This window comes from Thermobia domestica, chromosome 1, assembly GCF_964235325.1.
Source record: "Thermobia domestica chromosome 1, izTheDome1.hap1.1, whole genome shotgun sequence".
NCBI lineage: Eukaryota > Metazoa > Arthropoda > Insecta > Zygentoma > Lepismatidae > Thermobia > Thermobia domestica.
This window is the reverse complement of record NC_137454.1, coordinates 148,555,800-148,574,348: the sequence shown is the minus strand read 5'-3', so window position 1 is coordinate 148,574,348 and position 18,549 is coordinate 148,555,800. Positions and strand designations below refer to the sequence as shown.

Sequence of the window (18,549 nt, the reverse complement as noted above, 5' to 3'; positions counted from 1 at the left end):
GGTGATATTTATAAATATTAATTGGTTAGTGTCAATAATTGCTAAAATGGTGAAAATAGTTTGACATTTATAATGAGTCATCTGTATATGGGTGGGTCGAAATCGAACCCCTGGGAATATTGTGGCTAATACTCTGGGTCGTTTTCGGCCCCATGGAAAGATATGTATAGTTGGGTCGAAAACGATCCCATGGGAATATATGAGTTTTTTGTAGTACCTGCATTTATTTTCCTATTTATGGATGAGTCAAACAATCATCACATCCCGTGGCAACGAAAATACGAGATTTCAAAAGTCTCAGTTAACACGACTGTTAAGAAAACAAATCACAGATCGGGATATTATTCACATTAATTTTCATGGAATGCGTTTTGTTATCTTCCTTACCTCTCTCTATTTATTCTTTACACTTCCTGGTTTCAGAAATTTAGAAAAGAATTATAATTCTCCCTTTCATTATAATATTTATATGTCAACACAAAACAATCACTAAAAGCAAGGTCGTGAATTGGGGAGGGCATGGAGACAATTACCTACCCCTAAGTTTGAGAAGCACATGACTTTTAATAAATTATATACTGATATACTACACTAAGAAAAATCCGTTGCAAATTTTGTAATTCAGAAGCGAAGTCGAATTATAGCGCTCATATTGACACATTTATTCGTTTCCGTAAGTTGAGTAAATTCTCAAACACAATTCTGAGTTGAGTTTGAGTTTAGCGTCCCTTTCTGCAGCGAAGCTGTATGAAAGTTCTGAATTCCGACACCCTATATATCACTATAGTTTCTTCGCCCATAAAATCTCTGATACAATTCATGTTTTGAAAGAAAATTATCTGTTCAGTTACTTATTGTCCACCTCGTTTCCTTGTTATGGCATTAAGTTGTCATTGCAACGGCACAAAAAAAATAAAAGAATAAGCAAAGAATGTCTTTATCCGAAGGAGGAAATATTTCTGAGGAACTAACTACGAAAATATAAATATTCTTTTTTAGCTAAAACATTGATAATGCAATATAATAGCGTATATACAGACAAAACTAGGCCTATACTACCAAGTGTTCACTTGAGAACTAGACTTATTTAATATTTAATATATTTGCAATAATGTAACCATAATTTTAACTTCCATAAGTTGCGCTTTAAATATTTATTTGATGACAAGGCAAACACAAAATATCTTATTACTAGCTAAAATGTCCGGGTTTTTTTGCACGGAAAAAGTAGGTTGAACCATTTCCCCTCGCTCTCATTTGGATACGCACTTCAATGAAATATAACGATAAAAACCCATAAGATACTCTATTTTTGAGGATAAATTTTCCATCCCTTTATGATGCATCCTTTAATCAAAGTGGCATGATAAAGGCCCAGCTTAGAACTATATTCCAAAACTCATATCAAACATTTCAGCCACTTTTCTTCTGATGCGATAACAAACAGCAGACAACGTAAGTTTTAATGCAACGAAAGTAATTACAGAAATTGTCCCTTCTCCCCCCTTAAAAACGTAATTTTCAAAAACTCCAAAGCACCTGTCCGCTTGTTGTTTTATCGATTAAACTTGACCTTAAATCTAATCGGAACTGTGACCAATCAGCTTAGCGATTCCAAAAACTATGTATTCGAATATAAGTCGTTTTCCAATATTTTTACATGCCATCCACCCTCACCAAATTGTCTACAATTCATGTCTGTATCCATAAACGAATGTAATTTTAACGGGAATTTCAATTGTTTTTTTTTTTTTTTTAATGAAGAAATCATACTAACAGTAAATTCATAATTATCGCAATACCAGTTGGTATTGCGTCATTATATTCGTCACAATTCGTATTCATTGAAAACAGAAAAAGGAACTTGTGGACTCCGTTTAAATTCCATTTATTTTGTTAATAATTACTTTTCAACGGGACTTCACGAGAATGTTATGCAACCAATAGTTCACTTTTGTACCACGGGTTGCCTGATTGTATTTTATTAAATGTTTAAATTTACTTTATTACACATAGGGACTATATGGGCTTTTTGGTTATCAATTATCTTATAAGGCAGAGTACTTCGGTGTAACACACCGATTTTGATAAGATTGCACAGACATAGAGAACATCGAAAAAGAAGCGACACGTATTTTTTATATCGTCGAACAAGAGCATTAAAAGGGTCAAATAGGGGCATAAAAATGGGGTCAAAATGAGATTATATGGAATATAGCGAGAACGAAAAGAGATATCGGAAAAGTTCAAATGTATGAAATACTGCCCATAGTTGACGCAAGGCCATAACGAACTGACCCATGCGAAGAAAGGAGAACATTCGGAAATGGACCAATCACGTGTACACATTGTCACAATGTGTTACGAAATGAGTGAAGAGGTTGGCAATGAGCACCAAGAAAGAAGAAACGAAAACAGAAAATACGTGTTTTTGCTTTGGGTGCATACGTCACCCGTATGCGAAAGAGATGCAGATTTATCTCAAAACGCCGTTGGTATAGACAGCCAGCGAGACAGTACTGCGCAGTGGGTTGCATATATCGCGTAATGGAACTAATGCATAGAATGCAATAGCAGGTAACCCACATACATAAGATAAACAGCAACAGTAGTATCAGTACCATGCATGAGCATCAACATTACATCACTGAAAATACGCGTACAACATAACATTAATAGTAACATTTTTGTTTTTTGTTACTACTGCCTACACACATTTTCGTTTTCAACATCCATCTCATCGTAGTTCCCATTACGGCCTGCCTTTCACGAGGTTGAATGAGTGGTTTGTATGTCGTAGGTAAGAAAAAATAAGAATGTAGTAGGTTTTCCTTTTCTTCCTACCTACCGCAACACGCAATCAATAGCAACAGTTATTGTGCCGACAATAATAACGAGTTTCATTGCAAACATGTGAGCATGTTACATATATACAGGGTGTTTCAATACAACACCGACAACGTTTGGGAGGTGATTCCTGACACCGAGATAAGACAAAAAGTATAGACCACTGAGAGCACAAATGCTTCCTTTCGGAGTTATAAGCTGCCGAAAACATAAAAAAATGAACTTTGAAGTCCCATAGCTCCAAAACTATGGGACCTACCGTAGTCGGCTCAAGACTTCACTTAGGAACTAAATATGTGTCCTATCCAAAACTCCATGTTTCAGAATCCTAAAGTACTCACGCAACAATTTTTATAGAGAGAGTTTAGCTACGGGCATATAATTTGAAGTACTCTCCTATTACCTGTATAAAAAAAGTTGCGGAAGTGTCACAGGATTCTGAAACTTGGATATTTGGAAAACGCACATGCTACTTCCTAAGTGAAGTCTTGACCTGACTACGGCAGGTCCCATAGATTTGGAGTTATGAACCTTTAAAGTTCGTTTTTTTTCATGTTTTCGGCAGTCTATAAATCCGAAAGGTAGCGTTTGTGCACCAGGGTTGGTCTATGCTTTTTGTCGTATCTTCGTACAAGGAATCACCTCCCAAACGATGTCATTGTTGTTTTGAAACACCCTGTATATATATCTTGCATGTTACGTAAAGATATACAAGATCAAAAATAAATTCTCCTGAAAACAAATGTAAAACATGCAGTGATGTTTCTATTTCCACATTCATTCACACACACACTCATATGACGCGTTCCGGATAGTAAGAATGAACTAAACTGGTCACTTTATTATTATTATTATTTACCGAAAGTTACATGTGGCAGCAGTCACACTTGTCTATTGGCAAATTGAGTTCGACATTCCTTCTTTCCAATAATAATAATAATAATAATAATAATAATAATAATAATAATAATAATAATAATAATAATAATAATAATAATAATAATAATAATAATAATAATAATAATAAATAGAGGAACGTTTTATAAAGTCTGGCTCAAACCTCTTGACGTCTGTCGAAAGCCAATAGTGTGCAGATGCGATGTTGTCGGATTTCGCTTCATTTCAAGTACAGGCATAACGTGAAACATGAACGCGAGAAATTAAGATATTGAAAAACAAATTCGTTCTTACAAATTTATTGACTCTAAAGTGACATATATCATAAGGACATATTTTTGAAATTGCTTGATCCTAATCCAGGAACAAAGTTATTAGACAATGTCGTCCAACTTGCATTGGATATTATGAAAAGAAGGACGTCTTAAACGTCAGGAGGTTTGAGCCGGACTGCAGAGTTTGCCCTTATGAAGAAAGTTTAAAATGCATTTTCCCCAAACCAATTGTTTGGGAACACATATATTACCTTTCCTCCGAGTCATAGAAGATATCAGATGAGTCATTCTCAATTTACTGGTGAGCACCTGTGAGGGTAGCCAGGATCTATCTGTAGAGGGACATCAGCTACCTTAATTATTTCCCGAGATGTTTCCAGCAATATTCCTAATATTATTTACAACCTTTACAATAGTTGTACTGCAACGTAGTATGAGGTTGTCTCAAAACAATTCTTTGGAGTTCAGAATTCAGAATACATTTATTGAAATTTGAAAATAATATTATAAATCCAAATATGCACCATTTTGTTGTATGACCTTCTGCCATATTTCCGGCAGCACCATAATTCTGTCACTATAACTTCTGTGGTTTGTAGTAAAAAACAAAAACAAAAAAAAAATTAACGCACTTTTCAAAAGCCTCCTTTGAAACTAACAACACTATTCAGAGAGTTCTGCAGATACCGAAACAAATGATAGTCTGACGGCGCCAGGTCCAAACTCTACTCAGGATGTATTAAAACATTCCAGCCAAGGTCTCATAATTTTTGACGAATCGTTAAAGATGTATGCGGTCTGTGGTTATCAATATGGTGAACGACATCCTTTGTGTTGACCAGTTCCGGTCATTTCTTTTGACTTGCTAGGAGCACTCGTGCTAATTATCGACAGTACATGTCCGAGTCTGACGTTCTGCAAGGAGGTAGTAGCTTGTGATGCACGATGCCCTTCCAATCCCACTAAACGCAGAGCGTAATCTTCATGGGCATCATGCTTCGACCACGATCTTTTTCGCACACGGTTGTCGTAGGTTACCCACTTTTCATCACTCTTGATCAACCTCTTCAGAAGAAGCTCGAGTTATAGAAATTCGATCGAGTAAATGTTTCTGAGTCAGGACATGAAGCACCTGAATATCGAGCTTTCTTTTGTTGCCAGCTTTCTACAAAAAGTTTACCAGTGTTTGGTGATAGATATTTAAAGGTCATTGGCGATGTCATGACTGCTTACATGTTGGTCTTGCTCGACTTTTGCCAGAATAGCATCCACTTTTGATGTGATCGGTTGCCCATTGCCAGGAGCCTCTTGGATATGGAAATTACCAGAACAAAAGTGATTGGACCATCTTTAGTCAGTTGTTTTTGATAACGTATCTTGTGCATAAACAGCACAAATTTTCACAGGCCTGCGCAGCATTTGCGCTTTTATTGAAATGAGATTGTAAAACGCAGCACAGTTTTGATTCCTGTTCACGGCGCAATATCTTTCGTCTGATTATAAGAATGTTAACACTTCTTGTACGTCTAATAGCTTTTTGTGTCAGCTGTCAAATGATGTTGGGACACTAAAGCTATCTCGTGCTCAAAAGGCTTAATACTTTTAGAGTACCTGATATCTTCAAGAAGAAGATAGGTTACTGGCATAAATGCAACAACGTCAATACTTTAGCACAATTAATATTAGAGTATTTGAAGATACTTCGGGCACCAAGAACAATCATCTTCAGTTGTTGTTGTATAAAGAATGACACTTCCCTACATTTTCCTGGTAAGAAATAAATTCGAATCGTCTAATTAAAAAAACAAAAGTGTATTTACATGAAACACCATACTTTTCTTCGCAAAATATTTGTGTTTTATAAGCAAAGACTAGCCTTTGGCCAGCTGGGTGCTCCGTCCCCAGACCCAGCATTTGCTCGGCCTGTGGCCTCGCACCTCTTAAACTCACAATTCTATCAAATTTCAAGTTTCTTTTCGTATTTCAACTATCTAGAAGATAAGATTTTGTATCCCAAGGAAACGCCCATTTAAATAACATGTTAATATCTTTATCCCTCCTTTAGACCCCTTAGAAACTAAAAATATTAACATTTGGCAATTTTCCTCTGGGTTAGTTCCGAAAGGCTATAAGCATGCCAAATTTAATCATTCTAATCCTGACGGAAGTGCCTAATCATTTTAGGGAGTAGAAGATGTTCCATATAAATAACATGGAGAAGATTTTTCAGTTCCCCATAAAACCAACCTAAAGTTGGAAATTTTTATTTTTAATGATTTACTTTGGTAACGCCAAAGAAAACGTACCAGCATACCGAATTTCAAGTTTTTATTCCTATTTCAAGTATTTAAAACATGAGATTATATGTCCAAAAAAAGGCCCATTTAAATAACATTGGGAATTTCTTCATGCCCCCTTTAGATCACTTAAAAATTAAAAATATTCAGTTTTGGGAATTTTCCTGTGAGTTAGCCCCGGAAAGCTACAATTATGCCAAATTTAAACTTCCCACGTCAACCGGAAGTACCCCTTTAATTTATGTCAGTTCATGTAATTTCATATATAGTTAGGATTAAGATGGATTATGTAAACACATAGTTGTTTGTTTTAAAAATTATATATGAAATGAAATTTCTAGGCTTTCGTCCGATTGTTATGCCCTGTAGGCTAAAGGAGATGTATGAATAATGAAAGTGAATGATTATGAAAGGATCTGATGGAATAGGAATGTTGGAGGAGAAAACGAGAGAACCTAAGAACACGCTGTTATCCACCATAAAAATCGCATGGCTTGGGATGGAACCAAGGACCCCTCAGACTAGGTAATACATATATTCAGTGTTATTGATTAATACTGAAGCTAACATCCTTTACTTATTTAACTCTGTATCGATTCATACATTACACATTTATAAATCAATGTTGATTGTCGTCACCTAGAATATTATTTATACCATTAAAACATCAGTGTAATAAACTGCATAATTTCCTGTTTCTAAATTTAACTAACTAGCCACAGAGTTACCATATTATTCTCATTATATATGACTTGTTCGTAGGAGATTTTTTTTCGTCAGTACAACTTTCTCTTTTTGTAGCTGTGATGAAAATATAGGTAGAAAACTGACAAAAACTGTTTTTTGCTCCCGTAGGAACAGAAGCGGAAGTTGTTTCATACGTCCGTGTATGACTCTGAGGTGCAGTTGAAGAGACTATATATCCAAACATGCAAAAGGCTTCCTGCTTATGGTTGCAAAGTGTATCAAGTGAAAGAACTCTTACGGGGGAAAACCAAAAAGAAGGTGAGTGTGAATCACAATAGAAGTAATTATCCTAATATGTAATTATTATTTATGTATACTGTTTCTAAATTTGTTTTTGTACATCTAAACCTTCAGTTTGTTTCGATTTTGAGAGAAAAATAGGAAGAATTGTTGCATTTTTCATGAGCTTAAAGGTTGGTATGGTGAGGAGGATGTAAATATGTGGAGTATAGCCCCTAAGTATTATTCTCAGGAGTATGTGTCGCATCGTTAGAACACAGGCCACCATAGACATAATATGGTAGTTAACGGTATTTGTTTTGTATATTCACTAGTAATAAATAAATAATCCTTTCCAAGCAGAGTAAAAACTGGCTGCTATTATAATATATCTATGATGGCCAAAATTATTGGCAAATGACCAACATACTTTTTAGCGCCACAAAATTGAGATTTTTAAACTCTTATTTTTTCGAAAACCATGCATAAAAATTTATCCTCAAGCAGATGCGTAGCCAGAAATTTTTGTCGGGAGGGGTCGCAACTTTCAGGGAAGGGGTCCAATACTACAAGTTACTACGTCTATGTAGTATTAAACGTGTATTATTCTGCTATAGATAAAGATAAATATACAAAAGTAGCGTATCTGGGCTCCGAAAGTAGCGAATTTGAACTATTTGTAACCCAAACATATAGAAATTAATTATTTGGCAAATAATTACTGGTACCAACGAAATAATTTTAACATGAGCTGTAAAATGTGGTGGGCGTATTGCAAGAAGAAATTATGATCAATGGAAGAAAACAATTGTGGACTGGATACCACGAGACAAAAGCAGTCTAGGAAACGTCCGCATACAAGAAGGTGTGATGAAGAATTGGAAAAGAATTGCCCAAGATAGATAGTTGTGGAGAAGATTTGGAAAGACCTTCATCCAGCAGTGGATTGATAATGGTTGATTATGATTATGGTGATGATTTTATTATATCTGGACCTCAGAGGTAAACTAAACCAAGTCATAATTTCTTAACTTTACAGGAGAAGCGAAAAACTAGTTCCTTAACTAAGACCTATAGCACTGTTTTTCAAACTATACTAAGTAGGTACAAAGTAGTAGAATACTTTTAGACTTTCATTATTACACCACTAGAAAGAACATATGCTTAACTTAATTTCGACCAAAATGTGACTTAGCATACTTTTACTAGGTAAGGTAGGGTAAAAATTTAGCGAAAGTGGTACAGCGAAAAAATATTTTTGACTATTCAATCCTTCATATTGCAACAAAACTACGAAAATTAATACAAAAGAAAACTAGAAAGTTAAGAATCATTTGTTTTGGCGAGAGAGAGAAAATAGATACAGATAGCTCGAATTACCTATATACTTATATAATATGTATGTCCATGTTTCGCAAGTAATAGTCAATCAATATAAAATATCAACGTAATGAACGCACGATTAGTTTTCTCAAATAAATATCGCATACACCGCTCAGACCTCAAGAATAAGCTTAATCTATGTTACGGCACTGGATGTATGCTTATGTAATGCATTACGACTTTATGAACTTGTATAAGAAACAGAATGTGCTTAAATTGAGATGCGAACTATGCGAAACATCGGACTTTGAATCTAACTTGTTTGGTGATCCAACCCGAGACCACACATAGCAAAGATGAGTGTCGTAGCTCCCACCACAAGGTTCAGGAAATTCATGTTATAAAGTGGCAATTAAACATGAAGATGCGAAACAGTAATAAATCATTTGATCAATTTGAAACAAAACATGTTGTAGTAATAATTTGTCCTATTTGTTAAGTTAATTAACTTTATATTATGTTTTTAAAATGACAATCGAAGAGAAATGCATCGGATAATAAGTGAAAAATTGTAAAATTTCAATTTCGGTACGATTAAATACATTCGTGCTGTTATGTGTTGCTTTATCCGTAAGGAAGTATTGAACAATTCTGATTCAAAGAAATGAAATAAATTACTGTATAATACTGGAGTTAATTTAATAGAGTTTAATTGTATAGGCAGTACTGAGGGTATATGAGACAAAGTCTATTGGTGAAAGTGAAATATGGGTTACTATTAGGGTTTTATCCCAGGTATGATATACCCACTGATGATTGAACCTGGAACACACTCATGGAAAGCATTAGCGCTAGCAAATTAGCTATGAAGAGGTACAACATACCATAATTCTAAGTCAAGAATGAAGGCAAAACATAAGAAGTGGAAATGGCAGACTGTACCATAGTAATACTTTCATAATTTTAATTTCACACTATTTACTTCGAGACTGTCGAGACGAGACCGAGACTTGGCCCTCGAGACCGAGACCGAGATCGAGACAAGACCGAGACCGAGACGGCGATTTTTGACTCGAGACGAGACCGAGACGTCTATTTGTCAACCAAGACGAGATCGAGACTGTACAAAGTCTCGTCTCGATACCATTCCTAAAATTAACATTGAAACTTGGAAATAAATATTGGAAGGAAGTATGGAACAGAATAAATATGCAGGAAGGTGTTTCAAAACAACACCGACAACGTTTGGGAGGTGATTCTTGACACCAAGATAAAACAAAAAGTATAGACCAACCTGGGTGCACAAATGCTTCCTTTTGGAGTTATAGGCTGCCCAAAATATATATATATATATAAATGAGGTTTAAAGGTCTATAGCTCCAAAACTGTATGACTTATTGTAGTAGTATTGGAGTCGGAATTAATATGTGCAGATATGTAGAGATATTTTGTCTACGGGCATATAATTTGAAGTACTCTCCAACTACCTCCATACAAGTTGTTGCGGAAGTACCACAGGATTGTGAAACTTGGATATTTGGATAGGGCACATACTAGTTCCTAAGTGAAGTCGACTTGGCTATGGTAGGTCCCATAGTTTAGAAGCTATGGACCTTTAAAGTTCTTTTTTTTTTTTTTCATGTTTTCGAAAGGAAGCATTTATGCACCCAGGTTGATCTATACTTTTTGTTTTTCTGTTCTTCTTTGGTGTACACAGAGAGTGGCACGGCCATCTTGATTTCGTAACAGCGCAAACCGGACTGATGTGATAACGTTACAACTTACCACAGACGAAGACAGACGAAGCCAGCGGTTATAACTAGCGTCTGGTGAGCACACAATGCCGGAGAGCCAACCTGAAAAAAAGTAGAAAATATTGCAGTTACTTATTGACTTAACCTCGTATATAACAGAATGGTACATGCATGGATAATTGTGTATCATATATATTCCATCTATATCCATATATATATATATATATATATATATATATATATATATATATATATATATATATATATATATATATATATATATATATATATATATAATCACATTTACTCACTTGTTTAATCACCCGTTGCTAGAGAAAATTTTAAGTTACTTTGATTCACTTACTTTGTTCAAAAAGTAATTAATATCTATGGAAGCTAGTTTAGCGTCCCTTTTAAAACACATTAGTATGTATGAAAGCTGGTAGTTGTTTGAAGTTTAACCCCTATGAGACGTGGCAACAAGTTGACATGGAATCTAATGAATATGACCTCCCATCAGAAATCGAAACCGTATCTCCCGAATCAAGAGTAACCGTTTAGCCACTACGAAACTTAATCTTTTGAGTGGGAATAACATACTTTTCATGGCGCGGACATTTCTAGTAGTCTTTTATAGACAATATGCACATAAATCAGTTCAGAACAACGAAATAAATTGACTGACATCAATTTTAGTCACACCTGGAAAGTTATTTCTGGTATAGACTTAGGATTTGTTTTTGGGACCTGTGCATTCCTATTGACTATGTATGCACAATATGCACATAAATCGTTTTAGGATGGCAAAAATATCAATTGACACCAATCTTGACCATTTCCATAGCTTCACTTTTGCTTTAGAGTCACAATTTACATTCTGGGGCCTGGACATTTCTAATGACCAAGTATGTACAATACGCACATCAATCGATTCAGGATGGTGAAAGAAATTGATTAATATAAATCTTAGCTACTTCCGGGAAGACACTTTCAGTTGAAAGTCACAATATACTTACCGGAACATAGGCATTTCTGTTGACTCTATATATTCAATATGTACATTAATCGATTCAGGATTACGAAGAAAATGAATTAGCTATATACATTTTCACAACTTCCAGAAAGTCACTTTCAGTTTAAAGTTACAGTTTTCTTTCCGAGACCCCACGTTTGTAGTGATCCTACAGAAACATATGGATAAAATCCGATGGAAATCCATATTGCTTCAAACACTGACTGCCAACGTCAGTGTTGGTCTCTATAGATGGAAACTTTAACTTTGACAAAGCCATGATTGAAGTGTATGAAAGATTAGTCAATACTTCAATTTAAAATCCTCAATTCAAATGGGTAAAATATTCGTCTCAGCTAAGAAAGTACACTCTAGTGTTAGGATATTATTTTTCATAGATGCTATATTACTATAAGTATTGTTATTACTCTTAGTATCGCAACAAAAAGTCATTTAGAACTGGGTGTAAATTGTATACAAACAAGAAAAAATAAACAAATCGGGAGATTTTATCGTGAAATTGGTTGTTGAAACTCTTTTCATCACCCTTTTTCTTAATTTACTGTTTAGCAACATAGGTATATTATTATTATTCTTTCCCAAATAACTTTCAAAATGTAAATTAGAAATAAAGTCCATCTTGGCATTTGTCTTATTGCTTAACGTTTTTAGATACTCAAAACTAAGTAGAAAACAGATTTTGTGAAACGAATAATTCGTATGTTTTATTGTGTTAATGAAAAAAGTGTGTATGTAGGAAATTAATAAATGAAAAAGAATCATATCAACGCAAATTTAAAATTTACTGATCAACTTTGTTCCAACATTTTAAAGTTCATTATCCAAGTCTGCATTGCATAATTTTTCATGCACCATATTTCTTCATTTACACAGACTATTAACTCATAACTTTTATCGAATGAAGTATATATTGCATGGATAGAGAAACTGGACATTTCAGACCACCTAAAAATAATTATGACTGCAAACCAACTGCCCAAAAGATGTATTATTCTATTCGTTTCGCCATCCTTAATTGAATATTTTTAGTTTAACGTCCCACGATTCTATACTGAGGCTAAGAGAGATGGTAATGATAAGATGGATGATACTGATAAGATGACGAAAGTGGGATGAAACAGGAGAATCCTGGAAGGTAAGCTCGCACAGTGTTTGTCCACCACGAAGTATACTTGGCGGGATCGGGGATACGAACCAGGGACCCATACATCAAAGGTGAGTGCTCTACCACTGAGTACAGTGGCCTGTCAAGATTAGTGTCAATCGATTTCTTTTATCATTCTATATCAATTGGTTGCATACCAATTGATATTATACTATCTTATATACAAGGTCACTAAAAATGCTCAGGTCCCGGAAAGTAAATTGAGTCTAAATCGGAAGTGACTTTCCATGAATGTCAAAATTGATGTCAATCGATTTCTTTTGTCATCCTGAGTCTATTGAAGTTCATATTGTATAAACAGGATCACTAGAAATGCCCAAGTCCAGGAAAGTAAATTCTGTCTCTAAAACCGGAAGTGACTTTCTGGAAGCCTGCTAAATTGGTGTCAATCAATTTCTTTCCTTGTCCTGAATCCATTTATGTGTGTTTAGTATTTATGAATACTAGAAATGACCAAGCCCCAGTAAGTGTAAAGGTAACCAAACCCATCAGCTTCGAACATCGATATGTCACCTAAGACGCACCTGGAAGATCAAAAATAGTCCCCATCAGCATCGACGACCGTCTGCCAGCGTTCTGGAAGGCCATGGATTCCATCGCGAAAGAACTTAGTGAGCCGGGAAGCGAAGAAGGTATCAAGTATATTTTGCACCTCTACTAGGGATATGAACTGATGTCCTCTAAGGTGATTGTTCAAGGAATGGAACAGATGATAATCGGACAGTGCAATTTTAGCAAGTATGGCTGATGCAATACTGTTTCCCATCCAAGGCGTAGAATGGTGTCCCGGGTCATAGTAGCCACGTGGGGCTTAGCGTTGTCCTGTAACAGAAGGATCCCTTTGCGATTCAGAAGTGCTGGCCGCAAAGTTTTGAGGTTTTCTTGAACACGGCTCAACTGCTGACAGTACACAGTTGCATTGATGCTCCGACCAGCTGGTAGCAGTTTCCGATTAACGATGCCGCGTGCAGTCCACCAAACACACAGGAGGATTTTCTGTGCAGTGCTGGTTTCGGCTGTTTTGGAGCCGGTTGATGGGATGCTAACTAATGACGACGGCGCCATGGAGCTTCGTACAGGATCCACTTATCACAGTGAACATCCTGTCCAGAAATGGCTCCTTTGTTTAGACAAGACAGCAAAGAAACACAGGTGTCTGCTCGCGTTGCCTTCTGGCCTGGAATCAAATCATATGGGACCCATCGACCCAACTTGTAGCGCTTCCCAAGTTGATGGAGGTCCTGTCAAATGGTTTCTCTACTCACACTGAATTGTAGTCCCAGTTCCAGTTGTATGGTCACTGTTTACCTCAATTGCCAGAAGATCTTCATTTAGTACGTGTTTTGATCTTCCGGCACGTGGTGTTTCTTCGATTGTTTTGTCACCGTTCTTAAACTTGTTAAACCACCGATGCACTGTCCGCGTAGTCAAGACACTCTCACCAAAGGCCTGGCATATCTTCCGCCCTGCTGCAGCGGCGTTTGACCCCAGTTTGAACTCGTACAGCATACACGTTCTTATGACTTTCTGTGGACATCCCATGTTCACTTTGTCCTTACGCAAGTTCACGGTGTAACTGAGGTGCCACAATCAGGTAGTATGTTGGATATACCCACGCCAACTACTGACCTTTGCCTTTTCTCCATTCGCATTCAACTCAGGTTAATTGAAGACAGACCTCCACAAAAAGCGACAGAACTTTCTTGGTTACGTTTATAAATTATTCCCAATATAGTTGTATACTTAAAACTTGATCAATAATTCGGTTGCTTGAAGCCTGAAAAGACAGCTGTCATGAATTTAGTGTGTCGCAATAACTGAAATATAGGATTTTGCATTTTAGTAATATGAAATTACGTGTATTGTAACTTTCGTAGAACTTAAATTTGTAAATCAACGCATACGCGTAGTAACCGAAGTAAATATTATATAGTAGGGAAAATATATAATATTTAGAACAAACAGTTGACTCAAACAGTTGTAAACGGCTCAAACATTTAATCTCATTGCAGATTGAAACAACAAATTTGATTGACTCATTTTTATAATGAACATCTTTTTCGTATATTTAGTTTATTTGTCTTAGTGAAGTTGATTACAAATAGAGAAAACAATAGACATTTGAATTGAACAACTTATGAATTAAACCATAACTGCACGGTGTAAGTATTCTACACAATATTTTCCCGAGCTCTTATGTTTCACACAAATGAAACAAGCTAAATTGTATTTTTTTCTTTTATTTCTTTTGTTTTTTAATTTTATTTTAAGACGCGAAGTAATTCTAATTCGTCTGCTCAAATGATATTGTGTTAAATTATAGTTAAGTTATTTATTTTTTCTAGAACATGTGATCCTTGATATGTTCTTCATAATTAAACTTAATGTTCATATAGGTGCATATGTCCAATTAACATTTTCACAACGCATCACCAAATACGTAAAATAGACTTGTGACCACCATTTGTAAACAATGTTTCAATTTTTTCATGTTCAATGTTTAGAGTTATTAGAATATTAATATTCATGTGTTAAAAGTTGATTGTTTTCACGTTATATGAAATGTTATAAAATTGATACAGTCTTTATAGTAGTACTTGTTTTAGCATTTCAAAATTTCTTCCTTGGTTTTCTAATAGTATCTTCTTTCTTGATAATAATTTTGTTTGTGTATTTTATTTATATTAGGTAACTGAATGAGATTATATTTCAAGATTTGATGAGAACAATCATCAAAAATCATTGAAAAATACTAAAAAGAAAAGCATAATATCGTTCTTGTCATCATCTCAAACCCCTAACGTTATTATATAAATGTATTGCCAAAGATGAATATGCAATAGAAGGAACAAGGGACCACTAGGTGCCACTGGTATCGATAGAATACACAAATAGTTCGGGCTGTGTGTTCCCGTTCTATTCCGTAGTAGTAATCATTTGCGTACACATAACGAATAAAGTAAAAATAGCTATAAAATTAATTGCCGTTTTGAAGAAAAAATTAGGTTAAAATGGCGTAAGAACCTTTCTTACCATCTGTTGGACAACGATTTAAACTTAGATTTTAACTTTATTCGTTCCACTATTGATTGGACTTGATTTTTGTTGAAACATACAACTTAAAATTCCAGAATTTTGCTTTATGTCATTTTAAAGCTTCAAACGTTAGAATAATAAAGATCATGTGTCCTGGCGTTAGTATTAGAAACAGGTAAGCAAATATCAATAATAACATGGGACAAATGAATTTAGTTTTTATTCAGCTTTCTGTGGTGGTTCTTTGTTGAAACTTAATTAATTTTTTTAGGAACCAGTCTGCGGTGATCACTTCTTTTTCAGTAATTTTCTGTTCTTCAATTTTGTTTTCATTTTCTTTTCGGAAAGCTTTAAAAAAAGACGGGTCTTTGTCAATAAAATGAACTAGTTATTTGAAGACATTGAAGTAAAAATATCAAAAAACCAGAATTACAGAAACAAATCTTCCTTCTTTTTCTTTTTTTTCTCGTTTGGTTTGTTCTCTTATTTTTAGACAAGCTCTTTTTCGTCAGTGTTTCTGTGTTGTACAGTTGAGTGGAGCCACTGTCGCGAGCAAACGGCATTTTCGCGTCATCGATAGAGCGAACTTTTCGCAACAAAAGAGTTTAATTAATTCGCCTTTGTCATACACATGTCAATTTGATCTTGTTTTAAATTATTTCCTCTCGGTATTAAATTTCATTGGTCCATTGCTACTCTGTATATACACACATTTTTAAAAAAAAAATATATAGAAATACTATTTTATTCTGAAAAATCCAAATTCATTTTGCCCATTTCTCTTTGTATGAAGTATCTAAAACGTTTAGCAATTATAGGAATCCCATTGCAACCTGATCAGGAGAAAAGGTTACATATATCAGCTCGTGGGTAAATATTCAGTGGTAGTCAAACCTCATTCTGACATTATATTAATAATTCTCTTTCATGTCAATTAACTCAGCTTAATAAATAGCATTCCTGATTCTTGGTAACATGTAAGAGTTTACTTACCTTTTAAATGGAAGGTATTATGTTGATATCTTTTTAAAAAATCTTATTTATACTTATATGGATGGATTACAGATCTCCGATCTGGCTATAAAATTAGCGCTCGCGTCTTCGGTGCGGAAGGTCAGGGTTTAACTCCCGTTGGGAGCTACAGTGGTTCGGATTCCACGTTAAGCTGTGGACTCACGTCTCTTATAGTCTCGGCGCTGAAAGGGACGTCACACCCCAATCCATCCACTAATCAGTTACATTATATACTATACATTAATTTCAAACTTATTTTCCTATTTGGGTGTTTGATCGTGCCAGTGCAAATGGTTGGTTTCGATTGGAGTCTTTTCTCAGCAGGTGCGCTAGTGAGATGAGACCCTACCATTATTAGATTTGTATCTGACGTAAGTTCGCCCACCAGAAATCGAACATAGAGCCATGCGCACAATATGATCCATTGATGGGTACCCAAGACATGACTCGTTTGATAGGAATAATTCGTATTTCTAAGATCTTATGATAAATTCATCATGCGATGCAAAAATTTGAAAACTCAAATTATACAGTATAAAAAGAATATATGGAAAAGCCATTTTTAAAAGAAATAAAGTGCATTCTTCATTTTCGTTGAATATTCTTCGATGAGCATCTTTACATTTCTTCTTGACGTGCTCGTAGAGAACATAACGTGCAACAGACCCTGCCTCATCATCATCATTATAAGTTGAGTTGGCAGGTCATTTACTGCAATTGAGAAACTTTTATTTTCCACGTCTTCCGCTAATCTCTTCGTCTTCACGTACGATTTTTCTGTTTTTGATATCGTCCATTAATTGTAGTCTCCTTCGTCCCTTCCCTCTCTTTCCTGCCACATACCCTCTAGCACGTCCCTCATGATAAGTTTCTTCTTAGCCAATGTCCTAACCACTTTCTCTTTCTCTTCTTAATAATATCTAAATTCTTTTCTCTCCTATCTTTTCTAACATTCATTCTTTTTCCGCTCGACCCAGCTAATTCGCTTTATTTTTCTCCACATCCACATTTTGAAAGCTTTGAGTTGTTTCTCATTATTTTTGCGTAATGTCCATGTTTCTGACCCATACAGTGCAATACTCCACGCAAAGCATTTTATGAGGTTTTTTTTTTTAACTCTTTATTCAAAGTCCCACAAAATAGTTTTTTCTTCCTTCTAAAAGCTTCTTTCGCCATTCCTATCCTTGGTTTTATTTCACGTTTACATTTCATATCATTACTAATAATACTACCCAGGTATCGAAGACTAGTCACCTGTTCTTTTTTCTCCCCTCCTTCTTCTATACTTGACACCAACTTCTTCGTTCCAATAACCATGGCTCTTGTCTTCCTAATATTTGTTTTCATCCCATATTCTTCACAGCCCTTCCTCAAGTTTTCTAATATCTTATTGAATTTCTCTTCAGATTCTGCAACAAATGCCATATCATCTGCAAACCGTATACACTTAATCATTCTATCTCCTACTGAAAGGACGTCTTCATTTTGTAGACTCTTTTTCACTATCTCTTTTAAAGCCTGTGACAAACATCTTGGCATTTCAGCTAAACGAATAAAACGCAAGCTCTGACGCGATGTTACCGAATGCTAAGGGATGTGGTTATGGCTAAGCAGACGAACTACAGCGCGATCAGGTGGCAAAGGATAGACGTGGATCTGTACAAAATAAACGTGGCAATACCGCTGACCTCTCATTTGCTAGCAGCATTTAAAGGGAACTTGGAGCGCCGCCTTCAAATGCCAAGATGTTTGTCACGCCGTTTAGATAGATATTAAACAATGTAGGCAAGAGACAGCATCCCTGTCGAACTCTCCTTCCAATTGCACTCTCTTCTGTCATTTCCTCCCCTATTCTAACACTTACTTGTTGGTTCATATACTAAGTTTCTTATGAGTCTTCGATCTTTCCATTCCAGCCTAACTTTCTTTAGAACTTAGAACA

The 18,549-nt window shown here is 35.3% G+C and overlaps 1 protein-coding gene across 1 annotated transcript in view; it reads left to right on the top strand.

The window, feature by feature from the left end:
• The window catches only part of LOC145689995 (uncharacterized), a 690,354-nt gene that overhangs the window by 581,955 nt on the left and 89,850 nt on the right, over window positions 1-18,549 (top strand). Inside the window, exon 20 of the mRNA XM_081764461.1 lies at window positions 7,172-7,321. Within this exon, the coding sequence (XP_081620587.1) occupies window positions 7,172-7,321 (150 nt within the window). The remainder of the gene's footprint in view (window positions 1-7,171; window positions 7,322-18,549) is intronic.